Raw genomic sequence first — 10,909 nt, forward strand, 5'->3', positions numbered from 1 at the left:
ATCCTTCGAGTTGACATATTCCACTATAATTTGCCCACGTTCAACACATTCTCGTATGAAGTGATAACGAATGTCAATGTGTTTGCTTCGACCATGAAACACAGGATTTTTCATCAATGCGATTGCTGACTTGTTATCGACATATAAGGTGATAGGCATAATATGATGTCCCGTGAGCTCCTTCACGAGATTAGCAAGCCAAATGGCTTGACATGCTGCTGTTGTAGCTGCCATGAACTCGGCTTCACACGTGGACAAAGCAACAATCTTTTGCTTTTGGGATTGCCAAGTTATCGCATTCCTTCCCAGATAGAAAATCATTCCACTTGTGCTCTTGCTATCAACATAACCTTCTGGTTGGGTGACATAAACCTCCTCTTTGAGATCTCCATTGAGAAAAGCCGATTTGACATCGAGATGGTGGACAACCCACCCATGTTGAGCTGCTAAGGCAAGAATGAGCCTTACGGTGTCAAGTCGTGCTACCGGTGCAAAAACTTCATCAAAGTCGACTCCTTCCTTTTGTACAAATCCTTTTGCTACAAGTCGAGCTTTATGCTTCACCACTTTTCCCAATTTGTCTTTCTTCACTTTAAACACCCATTTCAAACCGATTGCTTTGTGTCCGGGTGGCAAATCGGTAAGTTGCCATGTCTTGTTCTTCTCGATTGCATCCAACTCTGTTTGCATAGCCTCCTGCCATGCCTTAGAGGTTACCACCTCTTTAAAATTCAAGGGTTGATCCGCTGCAATCATCAACAATTCTCCGGGTTCAAGGAACACATTTTCGGTTTCAGAATAAATATTGGTTAACGGACGCAATCCCCTTGGCCCAATCTCACTAGAAGGGCTTTCCATATGGGGTGATGTTGAAGAAAACGGAGCTGAGACAGGAGTTTGTGGGCTGATTCAGGCTCGTCAAATTCAGCATATGGTTGTCCAACTTGGATAGCATCGATTCCTGGGCTGTTTGGTTGTTTCGGATTGATTTCGGGGTCATTTTGAGGTGTTTCGAGGTGTATTTGGGGTTGTGGTTCAATTATGGTAAAGGTCTTAGGAGTCGCCATCTCTTCTTCTTTGTTTTTGTACCAATTCCATTCTTCTTTTTCGTCAAAAACAACATCGCGACTAACTCGCAACTTTCGGTCTTGCGGATCAAACAAACGGTTGCCTTTAGTTCCATCTTCCACACCTAAATACACCATCTTCTTACTTCGATCATCAAGCTTCTTCAAGTGACCACCTACAAGTTTAGCAAAAGCAACACAACCAAAAACTTTTAGATGTTCAAGGTTGGGCTTTTTGCCAAACCACGTTTCATAAGGCGTCTTGTCGGGAAGTACTTTTGTTGGCAGGCAGTTGAGAAGATAAACTGCATGTCTAACCGCTTCTCCCCAAAACTCTCCCGGAACATTTCTACCTTTGAGCAGACTTCTTGCCATGTCCATAACGGTCCGATTTCGCCTTTCTACAACTCCGTTCTGTTGAGGCGAATATGGTGTCGTAAGATGCCTTTGAATACCATTTTCTTCACAAAATAATGAGAATTCTTTTGAAGTGAACTCTCCCCCTCGGTCCGTTCGAAGTGTCTTTATTTTATAACCCGAATTCTTTTCAACCATCAACTTGAACCGTTTGAAAGCGCTCAAGGCTTGAGACTTCTCCGATAGCATGTAAACCCACATCCATCGGCTAAAATCGTCTACTAAAAAGAGAAAATATTTACTCCCTCCAACAGACGTAGGTGTGATCGGACCACATAAGTCCGCATGAACAAGTTGTAGAGGTTTTTGAGCCCGAAAAACTGCATGATCCGGGAAAGGAATTCAGGTTTGTTTGGAAAGAACGCACCCTTCACATACTTGGTTTGGGTGCTCAATCTTTGGGACTCCGATTGCCATATTCTTTTCGGACAACTTCTTTAAGGCGAGAAAGTTAACATGACCGAGTCTAGAATGCCATATCCAAGCTGGTTCGTCTTTTGTTGCTAAAAGACAAGTCGGTCTACCGGTCCTTAAAGGAGTTTTATATAACCGGTTTGGGGATCGTTTAACTCTCAAAAGTAGAGTTTTGTTTCTGTCAAACAATGTTAGATCCGACCCATCCATTATGACCCGACTCCCTTCCTCCGTCATTTGTCCAAGACTAATAATATTGTTTTTTAGACTTGGAATGAAATATACCTCATTAAGGAGTCTTTGGTCGCCATTTTTGCTATCGAATAAAATCGACCATTTTCCTAAAATAGCGACGATCGAACCATCCCCAAATTTCACATGGCCCGTAACGTGCTCATCTAGTTCGCGAAACTTTGAGCGGTCTCCAGTCATGTGTTTGCTAGCACCGTTGTCGAGATACCATACCTCAGACTCGACTCGACTTTCTCCCGATGCAAGAAGATTAACACAAATCTTCTCTCTTAGAGACACTTTTTTGTGTGCATATTCTTGTGAGGTTGCCATCATTAAAATAGGCTCTTCTTCATTGGCTTGAGTGAGGTTTGCCTCCTCACCTCGATTCTTGTTTGGACACTCCGAAGCATAATGACCAAATTGTTCACAAGTAAAGCATTTGACTTTACTTTTATCCTTTCGAGAAGGATTATGGTCATTCTGATTTGTATTGTACTCGCGTCCACCTCCTTGGCCACGTCCACGACCTCGGCCTCGTCCCCGGCCTCGGTTACCATGTCCTCCTCGTCCTCTTGAAGTGTTTGACGAGTTTCTCTCGCCAGTTTGCTTCGAACGAGATGCCCACTCGACATGTGTAAGCAATAGAGAAGGTCCTTCTTCTTTTTCTCCATAGCTTCGAAGTCTCTCTTCATGGGTCTTAAGACGACCCACAACTTCTTCCACCGTCATATTCTTCAAATCTCCGAATTGCTCGATCGATGTTACGATTTGTATAAATCGTATCGGTACGGCTCGCAAAAACTTCTTCACAACCATAATTTCTTCAATCTTTTCACCTAGAGATCGAATACCGGTTACGATAGTATTCAATCTCATGGAAAAATCATCTACCGATTCACTGTCTTTCATCCGGATCACCTCGAAGTCACTTCTCAAGGTTTGAGCTTTAGCCTCCTTGACCCGATCGGCTCCCATATGCATCATCTTGAGCGTTTCCCATGCTTCTTTAGCTGTGTCCTTCTCAGCTAACATCAGAAGTACGTCCTCTGGAATTGCTTGATAAATAGCCGCAAGAGCCATCCGATCTTTACGTTCGTCCGTTTCTGCATTTTTAATTACATCCCATACTCCTTGTGCTTGTAAATTCACTCGCATTTTTATGGCCCACACCGCGTAGTTCATCTTCGTGAGCATTGGATAGTGTAACGTAACGCTACCGTCTTTCCCGATCCTTTGAAAACTTTCAACTCCAGCTTGAGAAGATGACGAGGTTGGTGTAGTCATTCTTGACATATACTTGGGCATACACGAGTAAGAATATATATATATATATATATATATATATATATATATATATATATATATATATATATATATATATATATATTTTTGAAGTATGGGGACCAATATGAACTTTTCATAAGTTCAGGGGGCAAATAGAACTTTTACAGAAGTAAAACAGGGGCTAAATTGAAATTTTTCTGAAAAACGGGACCAAAATTGCAATTTTTCTGAAAAACAGGGGCCAAATTGCACTTTCCGGAAGAACAGGGGCTAAACTGCAATTTCCAGAACTTTGGTCAGCTGCTGACGTCACTGCTGATGTCACTGCTACAGTGCTTGCTACAGTGTCGTCTTCTCCGGCGAACCCTGGTTTTTCCGGCGACCTTTCCGGCAGATTTGACCAACTTTGACCGGTGATTTGGAGGCCTTCCGGTGGTCAAAAAATTCAAAAAAAATATATTTTTGGAATCCTCAGAACGAGACCTTTCCAACGGTGTACTCCGAAATTGTTTTTGAGATAAAAAAATTTCGACCAAAAAAACAGAGAATGCTTCCCCCGGAGCTTAACCAAGCTTTGATACCACTTGTTGGGGTTGAAACACACTTTTATTCAGAACTAGAACAAAAGAGAAGAGCTTACACGCTCAATATTACAAGAAAAAGAAACAACCCTCTAATACTCACTCTAAGTATTACACAGTACACTCTCTGTTTTGTGGTGTCTTACAACTGATATTACAACTTCTATTTATACTAAAGCTAGCCACTATAAGTACTGTGACAATTTATTGTGTTCACCGTGTGAAATAAAGAAGCTGCCAATTCTAGTTGTTATTGTCAACAAAGGAGGCATTCATTTGTCAACAAAAGAGGGTGGTGCAGCTACTCATGGCAGGTTCACACCCAAGTAGGTTTACACTCACATCCTTAACACCAGATCCACATCTATAAGTCCATAACCCCAGGATTTGGGTTTTTGATTTAGTGTGGAAGTTGGGGATGATTTAGTTAAGGGATTTGAATTTTAATTGTGGTTGTGTTTCTCAAAGAGAATTGGCATATATTTGTTGGACTGATGTTAATCTCTAAATAAGGCTGCCTAATCTAGCTATATTGATGTAGAAAGACTAATGAGCATATAATGCTCCAAACCAAACTAGCTTCAAAGTTTACATCTGAAAATAGCATGCATAATATATGATGCATGATTTTTCTTTGGTGCGACAGAATTATCACATCTGACTAACCTGAAGGAGCTGGATTTACATGATACCCAGTTCAATGACACACCGAATATCCAAGGTAAATGAATAATTATCTTCTTTTAGACCTGGTAACATGTGAATAGTTCAAAAGATAAAGACTGTGTTTGGCACGACATAAATAGCTAATAAGTTGGCTTATTTTTCAAACTTAATAAGCTAGCTTATTTCAAGCTTTTTCAAATTGTCATGTTTAGCAAGTCAAAATTAAATTATAAGCTAGTTTTTTAAAATGCTACTTGAACTAGTTTTCAGAAGCTTTTATTTTTTTTTTTCCGAATATACCCTTAATTAATTATGAAAAACATATTTTTCAGAATGTCATTTTATGTTATTTTATATCTTCCAGCTAGGTTTTACCAAATATAATTTTTTATCAGCTAACAACTAGTTTTTTAGTTATCAGCTAGTTTTTCGGCTAGCAACTAGCTTTTCGGTTAGTACACCAAACATAGCCAAAGTAGTTGAACACCAATCTATCATAAATCTTCCATAACTACAAACTTTATAAGACCGTGGTTTGTCCAATGAAATGATGCTCTTTTTTCTACCACATGTATGAGCTTATCCTAGCCATGGTAACTTGTGAATAATGGATAAAGTTCTCGAATGCTAATGAAGCCTAAATTCTTCCATGATTACAAACTTTACATGACCATGCTTGGTTTCTCTAAGAAGAGCCTTCCTTTTTTCAGCTTGTAGGACCTTATCGAGATTGAAAAGGATGGAGAGTATAAATCTTTCAGGCACGAGATTCAACAAGAGCATCATATCATGCCTTAGTGTCCTTCCATCCCTCAAGTTTCTTGATCTTACAAGTTCTTTTTTATGGAGAAGCTCGTTTCCTGTCCAAGGCATGTTCATCTTAAAAGAATCATCAATAAAGAAATTAAATACAAATATTATTTATTAATTTCCATTTGCTAATCAGTTTTATGAAACTGATTTATTTAATTCAGAATTCTTTAATTTTTCTGGTTTGGAAATCCTCCTGTTGAGCAATAATGGTTTCAGTGGAACACTACCAATGGAAGGTAACCTTCTTTCGTCATTACTTAATATTATAGCAACGTGCTATTATTCTCTTAATTAAGAACTCATCGACACCCTATCTAGCTTCAACCATCAATAAATAAATACATGACTTGTAACAAATTCTTTTTTCAGGGTTTTTGTTTAGTAAACCTCTTTTAATTTGTTGTCATCCAGCTTTTGCCTCTTTTCACAATCTGGAAGTCTTAGATTTGAGCTACAACCATTTTAGTGGGAGTGTCCCTTCAGCAATACAAGCATTATCTTCCCTAAAAGCTCTCTCATTCGCTAACAATGAGCTCAATGGCTCAATACTTGATCATGGTATTGTTGTGATTATTACCTTTCCTTGATGAGTTTTTGGGTAATCTTTTTGAAGCCAAATGCAAGTCATATTAATCTTTTGTAACTAACCTTTCTGACAGGGTTGTGTGAGTTGAAGAACCTCCATGAGTTGGATCTTAGTAACAACATGCTCCATGGAACTCTACCTCAGTGTTTGAAAAATCTACCATCTCTTAAGTTGTTAGATCTTTCTTCAAATCGATTCACAGGGATAATTGTGTCATCAATCATTGCTAATCTTACATCTCTAGAGTACATCGATTTTAGTAATAACATGTTTGAAGGTTCATTACCTTTCAGCTCATTCTCCAATCTTATAAATCTTGAGGTGGTTCGATTCAGAAGCGACAATGACATATTTGAGGTGGAAACAGAAGAACCTTTAGGCTGGATTCCAATGTTCCAGTTGGAAATTCTTGAGCTATCTAACTGTCATGTGAAAATACCTAAAGGACGTGTTATTCCTGGGTTTCTAATTCACCAACACAACTTACGGGAAATAGACTTGTCTAACAATTCCTTGCATGGACACTTCCCGGATTGGTTGATTAAAAATAATACGAATCTGGATTCTCTTTTTCTAGCGGACAACTTGTTTATCAGTATGCCACTGTATAGGAATGCTAATATGAAGATTTTGGATATGTCTAGAAATCACATGATAGGTACTATTCCAGAGGATATACCAAACTTCTTTCCAAACATAAGTCTTTTGGATTTATCCATGAATGATTTAAGTGGCGTTGTCCCGTCCTCAATTGGTGATTTGAGTGAATTAATGATGTTGGATTTATCTAGGAACGGGTTATCAGGAGAAGTGCCAAAGGGATTGTTTACAAATGTCTCTCGGTTGAGATTCTTAAAACTATCAAACAACAAATTGCATGGACAGGTACTCGCAGGAAACTTAAGTTGGCGTTACCTCGAATGGGTTTACTTAGATAACAACCAATTCACAGGGAAAATTGAAATTAGTAGGAGCAAGGAAACTCGTGAGTTTCTGACAACTTTGGATATTAGCAATAACTTGTTTACAGGTATGATCCCTGATTCGATACCCAACTTCTTTACAATGTCTGAACTTGTGGTGAGAAATAATAGTTTGGAAGGTGAGTTTCCTTGTGGAACAGCTGGATTTTCATTTCTTGATATCTCACAAAATTCTTTCTCCGGACCCATCCCTTCCTGTTTAGATTTGCAAAATATGAAGCATCTCCTTTTGGGTTCCAACAAATTCACGGGATCAATACCCAAATCCTTTCGTAATTTGAATAATATTTTGACTCTCGACATTGGCAACAACAACTTGTCAGGCAGGATTCCTAAATTTCTTGGCCAACTATCCGATTTAAGGATTCTTCTTTTAAGAAAAAACAACTTCAGTGGCTCTATTCCTAAGCAGTTGTGTCAATTAGGTAATGTGAGTTTATTAGACTTATCCGGTAACTCACTTTCTGGTTCATTACCGAGATGCCTTCAAAATATAACTGGCCCAACTGACCTTGCTTTCGTAAAAAGTATCATACTGGGGTCCCCGTATACCCTTCTTCCCGCTTTCCATTATGGGAGTATTCTACGAGTGGAGCAATATATCCACTCCGCTATTGATGTATTCGAAACACAAGACCAAGTTCAGTATACAACAAAAAGGCTCTTTCTCAGCTACAAGGGTGACATCCTTGATTACATGGCGGGATTGGATTTTTCATGTAACAAGCTAACAGGTGAAATTCCACAAGAACTGGGATTCTTAACTCAACTTCGTGCTTTAAACCTGTCTCATAATCAGCTGATTGGACCCATTCCAATGAGCTTCTCAAATCTTGCAAAGATAGAGAGCTTGGACCTTTCTTCAAATGGTTTGACTGGCAAAGTTCCATCAGAATTGATTGAGCTTACCTCTCTATCTACTTTCAATGTTTCTCATAACAATCTATCAGGCAGACTCCCAGAAATGAAAGCACAGTTTGGCACCTTCACAGAGGCAAGCTATGAAGGGAATCCACTTCTTTGTGGACCACCACTCGAGAAGAAATGCACGAATAATTCACATCTGACCAATTCATCGGTTGAAGAAGACAATGATCAGAAATGGTATGATATTGATATGACATGCTTTTATGGAAGTTCTTGTTCGACATGTGTTGTATTCTTATTGGGATTTGTTGCAATTCTTTGCACCAATCCTCGGTGGCGTACAAAGTGGCTAGACTCGGTTGAAGATTATATGTTTACATTTTATTACTTCCTTTATGATTCTGTAAGGAAGCTTTCCATGATCATCCATGAATAGAACCTCCTCCGCTTCACTTTCAGTACATGTTTTTCCTGTTATGTTTATGCTTTATTCTTGGTTATGTGTCGGGTTGTGCATATGGCTTTTGTGTTATGTTTCTGCTTTATTTTCTGTCTCATATAATCTACCAATTTGTAGTAACTTACACACCATATTTTCCAGCATTTTGCATGATACACCCTCCCTTGAGATATAATTGCATGAGCACCAGGTTTCTCTTATTTTTTATTGAATTTACCATCTTTGAATGAATTGGTGAATGTCACTACTTGTCAATGATCCTACAATAGGCTAATAACATTAGTTAGATTTTATTTCAATGAGTCGAACAATTCAAGAGGAGCAATTGTAGAGATGGTAGAATCACAAAATGGAAGTTTGTGACTTTTATTAATGTTGCATGGATTACAGAAAAATTTAGAAATACTTGGAATTTGTCATGGAAAACTAGAAGATAATGTTTTGAGTATAGAGATGGATGGATGTCCCAGGAAATGGTGCCAGTCATGTGTCGAGGCTTTGATCGAAGCGTGAATAGAAGCTTTAATGATCGAGTGAACAGTAGGAGGAGATGACTGCCATTCATAGAAGACATGTTTAGTTGGACCTCAGAGTAAAAATTTTCCCTGTGGAAGGCTCCTTTATATGAAAAAAATAGGCCAAAATTCAATTAGTACTTTAATGTTTCTCATAAAAATCTATCATGCAAACTTCCAAAACTGAAAGCATAGTTTGGCATAAGGGAATCCACTTCTTTGTAGATCACCACTCGAGAAGAAATGCACGAATATTGATATGAGAACTTCTTGTTCGACAATCCATGTGTTGTGTTCTTATTGGGATTTGTTGCAATTCTTTGCACCAATCCTCGGTGGCATACAAGGTGGATAGAATTGGTTGAAGATTGTATGTTTACATGTTATTACTTCCTTTATGATTCTTTAAGGAAGCTTTCCATGATCATCCATAAAAAGAACCTCCTCCACTTTACTTTTGGTACATGTTTTTCGTGTTATGTTTTTTATTTATTCTCGGTTATCGTTATATAACATGACTTTTATGTTATGTTTCTGCTTTATTTTCTGCCTCGTATAATCTGCCAATTTACATAACTTACACAACATATTTTCTACATTTTGCGTGATACGCCCTCCCATAAGATATAATTGCATAAACACCGGGTTTGTCTTATTTTTTTATTGAATTTACTAACTTTGAGATAAACAGTGAATGTCACTACTTGACCATAATCCTATAATAGGCTGATAACTTTAGTTGATTTTGTTTCAATGAGTCAAACAATATTTAAAATACATATTCGTAACTATAAAAGTTAGAAACCAAACAACTATAAAAGCCCAGTGCAAATTCAAATCTTTGTTGGTATAATCCAGAAAGTTTGAGGACCATTTATGTTTATTTTCAGTTTATTCATGTAGGACGTTTTCAAAGGCCATGTTGGTCACTTTCCCTTTTTTGTAGGAACTAGAAATTAAGTGGTTTAGTGTTTCCACATTTCTAGCTGATTGATAGGATAAGTAGATTGTAACGTCTTTTGTTTTGAAGTAGTGAAAAACAACACAGAAAATTGCCCTATCTCGTTTTTTTTACTCTACTCTCTCTAAACCTCTCTGTAATAGCATTTTTACTCTACTCTCTCTAAACCTCTCTGTAATAGCAAGAACAGGGCCTGCACCAATGCTTGGTATCAGAGTGAATCTGGTATATGCCCAAGTATCAACCATGAGTGACAGAAATGACAGGAAACAACAGTGACAAAGATGGTTCTATCACCTTACACTACCCCATGCTCTCGAGAAGTAATTATGTTGCTTGGGCAATCAAAAATGAAAGTTTTCATACAGGCCCAAGGTGTTTGGGAGGCAGTAGAACCAAGAACAGCCAATACAGTCGTTGAAGTTCGAAAAGATAAGATGGCAATGGCGGCTATCAACCAGGGTATTCCAGAAGATATGATCTTATCGTTGGCAAAAAAGTAAACAAATAAGGACGCATGGGAAACTCTGAAAACCATGTATGTAGGGGTTGATCGGGTGAAGACAGCTAGGGTTCAGACGTTGAAGACTGAACTTGAAATGATGAGCGTGAAGGAATCAGAAACGATAGACGAGTTCGTTGCCAAAGTCACGAACATAGTTAGCAACATTCGTGCCTTAGGAGAGACAATAGGAGAGGCCTACGTGGTCAAGAAGTTACTTCGGGGAGTACCTAACAAGTTTGTGCAAATCGCATCCACCATAGAGCAATTTGTTGATCCAGAAACTATGAGAGTTGAAGAAGTCATAAGGAGATGATGTGTGTTAAACGAACTAGTTTTAATCCTAACAAACTCAAATAAAAACAAACACACACATGCAGTGTACCTATCGATAGCAGTTTAGTTTAAGCAAGCAGGGTATCGAACACAGGAACGGTATCAGCTAAATTAAATACTAAAATTACCTAATTAAAACAAATAATAAAAGAAGGGGTTTTCTCTAGTTTTGCAAGACTAGAAACTTAACAATTAACTAATACTTTAAACAAAACAAAAACAA

At 38.2% G+C, this 10,909-nt stretch overlaps 1 protein-coding gene across 1 annotated transcript; it reads left to right on the forward strand.

Moving 5' to 3' along the window:
• The first annotated feature begins 5,610 nt into the window (after positions 1-5,610).
• LOC145134332 (receptor-like protein 1) lies at positions 5,611-8,416 on the forward strand. The gene is made up of 3 exons (XM_079069196.1): positions 5,611-5,712; positions 5,888-6,034; positions 6,136-8,416. Exons 1-3 carry the CDS (start codon positions 5,706-5,708, stop codon positions 8,346-8,348), a joined length of 2,367 nt encoding a protein of 788 aa, XP_078925322.1. The 5' UTR covers positions 5,611-5,705; the 3' UTR covers positions 8,349-8,416.
• Positions 8,417-10,909: the final 2,493 nt, after the last annotated feature.

This window comes from Lactuca virosa, chromosome 8 (genome assembly GCF_052849685.1).
Source record: "Lactuca virosa cultivar CGN04683 chromosome 8, Lactuca_virosa_CGN04683_v6, whole genome shotgun sequence".
Classification (NCBI taxonomy): Eukaryota; Viridiplantae; Streptophyta; class Magnoliopsida; order Asterales; family Asteraceae; genus Lactuca; species Lactuca virosa.